Here is a 3,953-nt window from a genome sequence, read left to right on the forward strand (position 1 = left end):
AATTAAAAGACCCCTGTGAAAGCTCTTAAAAATAAATGAAAAAAGGATCAGTGCATGAAATTGTAACTTTAGGAGACAAATGTAAATTGTGTTCTTAGCTCACAAGAAAAAATTATTATTTTTTTAAATCGTGATCATTTCAAGGTTCCAAAAATAAGGCATACAATAGAAAACAAACAAACCACTTCAGACTAATAATGCCAAATTTTCAAAACAGGTAACACAAAAAGTTTTGTAATAAATTTGAAATGCAATCCCTTAATAATAAAAGCAACCATTCAGGCAGCAGTATGGAGAAACATTAAACATCCCTAATCCTTAATCAGCATGTTCATTGACAAATTGCATAATCACCATTACACTGTCTATTTAGTCAGCTAGCTCAGAAAAACATCACGTCCAGTCCAGAAGCGTCATCAGGGCTGTCCCTGCTGCGGTCGCATGATCCCTGCATGTGCCCCAGCAGCACGCTTGTTGTCTCCCGATCAGCTGTGGGTTAAAGCCCGCCCTCTACCATGTTCCGGATGGTAACAAGCGGACCAATCAGAGACTAGCAACTGCTGCAGGACAAAAACAAAACAATTCCGCTCACGCTGCCAGAAAACCCTTCAAACTTCAGCAGATTGAGTCATAGGATGATTTAGTTGTGAAAATATAGAACAACAACACAACTGTGGGGGTTTTAGCGAATAAGGATATCAAGGTGTACCGTTTGTACGTCTAAAATAAAAATATACATTTAAATAGAATATACTAATGTGATTTTTCTAACCAGAATATGTCCTTATATAAAGACTTCAATTCAATTGTTCAGTTTAGCGTTGTGCTTGATTGATCAATTATTGTTTGTGACAAAAACACACCAACCGTGACTTATTCGCTGGAACAAACATGTCCGTTTAGTCTTATTTTTTTGTATTCGTGAAGTTCCTAAAATGGGAAACGAGTGGTCCGAGAATTTGGTTCATAAAAACGCTGCAGTGGCTCGTCAATATTAATCAAATATCTCCACAGCGACCTTAATTGTTCTCTCTTGATAGCAGTATGCTAAAAAGGAAAAGGGAAAAAAAGCGAGCTACCTTAGCGCTGACGCTGGCAGTTCGTAAATTGGTACAGGTGATGTTTTTTCCCCCGAATAAGTATTTCCAAATGCTAGCTATCACGCGCTAATATTTATTCGATGTGCTGTCAGTGTGTTGGGATCACGTTCAGTGGACTAACAGGTTAAAGGCTTTGAAGCTGTAAGCTAACAAAGCTCAAAGCTAACAAGAGTTAACAGCCAGCGCTGTGTGCTGCGACAGTTTCCGTTGCTAATTCGCTATTGATAAAAACACAACGGCCATTGCTAACCTACAAAACTAGCTAAAGATAAACGACTGAAAGGGGGCTAAAAATGGCGATTAAAAACTGTTTGTTTGCTATTCTGCTAACAGGCTAACGTCTGCCAAGCCGCAGACTCACACAGAGCCTGACCACTAACATTAAAGTAGTCCCACTCCACAACAACGACTGCGAGAACAGTTTGTAATAGTCTAACCATCGCCGTCGAACCGCTGACATTTTCCATAAAAAGAAACTTCCTTCGCTTGTTTGTGTGCTGTAAAGGATACAGTTTCACCACGTCGGTATCCATTCGCCTCTTGCCCGGACTTGGAGAAGACATTTTTGTGTACCTCTCTGAAGAGATCCAAAAATACTGCGGCTGTGGGGGCTACCTCAACCTTTCAGTCAGGAAAGAAAACACCTAAAACCTTCTAATATCTCAGTCGCCTTCCCTAGAAGTGCACAAACTGAAGCCTAGCTGCAACATTGCCTACTTTTTTTCCCCTCCGGAGTCTCTCTCTGCCTGACCAGCTCTACCTAGTTGTGTCCTGTCCTGAAGACTCTGCCTGCCAGTGACCAGACTGATCAGAGGAGGGGCGCAGACATAGAAATGCACTTCAAGAGTGCGGCTACACTGCGAGCCCTGCTGTTAAAGAGCCGCAAACAAGACGACTCTTGTCTTTTCCGCAATGTACGAGGACTACAAATAATGTACATACTGACTCCCAGTCCATCTTTGAGAGACTGCTCAAAAAATCCTAAATTACAAAGTGCTGGTTGATCTATTGTGTCTAGATCTATGCTGAAATTGACTTATTCAGAACCTATAATAAGCACGTTAGGAACAAGTTGAGTCACGTGAATCACACAAATGATAATCATGAAAAGTCATATGGCAAGTTCAGGTTATTATCTACAGTATTGATATTTGGGTTCAAGGTATAAAATAAATTATAGGAAAAGTGATTCAAAACAAATATAAAAGCGTGTTCGTTTTGTGCTTTCTTGTTTTGTTTTTTTTATGTCACGTGACATGGATACATTTACACGTGTATAGTGATAAAACACAATAAATAATCTTTCATATTAGGAAGACTGTACAAACTAAATTTTCAATAATTTTGAATTTACTGATTTAGATGAACCAAATTAACTGATATTGAACTAGCATTTTATTTAGTAGAAAATAATTTACAAATTCAATTCTAGCAAAAACAATTCACTAATGAACAAGTTTGTTTAAAACTAACCATCATTTTCAGGAAGACTATTGGGATTCAAAAACATACTTTCTTTAAATTATTTGTATATATTTTTGCTATCATAATATGTGAACAGTCATGGTCTGGATAAGACATGTTTATTCAGATTACTTTATGTCACTTAAATTGTAAATATAGAAGCTTAATATTATTTTCAGATACCAAAAATAACAAGAAATTTAAAATAACAATGTACAACATCTAGGTGCCTAAATATGCAATACTGTAATAAATAGTAATAATAATAATAATAATAATAATAATAATAATAATAATAATAATAATAATAATAATAATAACAATTTTGTTTAAATAAGAATAGGATAGATTATATTATCTAGCTATTATTATCTAGTTTGATGAAATATCTAGCGTATGAATGATTTTTATATAATCAAGAATTGGTGACTCACAAGTACTTCGAGGGTACATGTTAGAGAACTGCTGGATTGGAAAACACTTGAACGTTTCATCTGTAAAGTTACATTTCCTATGACTGTGAACGCAACACATTTTCCCCGTCTCTGATTGGTCATTTCATGTCAGCTGGTTTTGATGTTTCGGACAGCTGCAGGTGTGGACAGTAAATATCTATTCTATTGTGCAGACGAGCGCGAGCTGGTTTTTAAGTCCCATGTCGTCACGGTTTCCCAAACTGCAGTGGGCTCCCGTGAACCATCTCCGCGCGCTCCCCGCTGAAGATGTCGTCGGTCGAGCATGAAGAAACCTTCAGTTTCCTGAACAAGTTTGAGAAACTGTCATGGAGGCCCTTCATCCGCGACTCAGGTTTGTAAACAAACCAAGCAGCCGGAAAGGGGTTGGATATCTAGAAATATGTCGGTTGGATTATATTAAATGGAAACCTGGAGGTTGTGTAGACCGAGGCTCTTTGTGCTGAGTCATTCTAACGATGCTTGCCTTGGAAGTTGGTCAGTTTGGTCGTAGGAGCCTAAAGGCCAGAGTTAGCTTAGCAACGGAAGCTACACAGCAGGAATTGCTAGCTTTTACAATTCGTCTCCTGTTCAAAAGTTCTCAAAAAAGGATTTGTGTAGCCTTTGGGATAATAAGTTGGTCTTAAAATTGAAAAGAAAATTAAAATAAAATAAATATTATGCTACTTCATTTGGTTGTAGTTTTAAACCATAAATCCCAAACTTGAATTTGTAATACACTTATTCATACTACACGTGTTGTACAGTAGGACTGCAGTAGGGTCTATTCGCAATAAAATAATACATTAAACTGATTTTTTTTAATCATCTCTTATTTTTTTTTTAAGTAAATTTATATCAACTGTTCACAAATGTATGAAATGCATTTAAGCTTTAAGACTTTTGAATTGTTTTTTTGTCTGAAAAGTGCTAAACT

General features: G+C 36.9%; 2 protein-coding genes across 3 annotated transcripts in view; one reads left to right on the forward strand and one right to left on the reverse strand.

The window, feature by feature from the left end:
• LOC112152904 (ubiquitin-conjugating enzyme E2 H) overlaps positions 1-1,970 on the reverse strand; it is a 10,042-nt gene extending 8,072 nt beyond the window's left edge. The window contains exons 1-2 of one of the 2 annotated variants that reach the window (XM_024282755.2): positions 1,818-1,970; positions 1,611-1,721 (exon numbers count right to left, since the gene is read on the reverse strand). In XM_024282755.2, coding sequence (XP_024138523.1) covers positions 1,611-1,663 — 53 coding nt within the window. In that variant the 5' untranslated portion in view covers positions 1,664-1,721; positions 1,818-1,970. Of the gene's footprint in view, positions 1-1,610 lie in introns of both variants that reach the window. The other variant, XM_036212468.1, reaches the window with a different exon arrangement.
• Positions 1,971-3,117: 1,147 nt separating this feature from the next.
• LOC112152903 (kelch domain-containing protein 10) overlaps positions 3,118-3,953 on the forward strand; it is a 7,297-nt gene continuing 6,461 nt past the window's right edge. Inside the window, exon 1 of the mRNA XM_024282754.2 lies at positions 3,118-3,371. Coding sequence (XP_024138522.1) covers positions 3,287-3,371 — 85 coding nt within the window. The 5' untranslated portion in view covers positions 3,118-3,286. The remainder of the gene's footprint in view (positions 3,372-3,953) is intronic.

The sequence above is a fragment of the Oryzias melastigma genome, linkage group LG6, assembly GCF_002922805.2.
Source record: "Oryzias melastigma strain HK-1 linkage group LG6, ASM292280v2, whole genome shotgun sequence".
Taxonomy (NCBI): domain Eukaryota; kingdom Metazoa; phylum Chordata; class Actinopteri; order Beloniformes; family Adrianichthyidae; genus Oryzias; species Oryzias melastigma.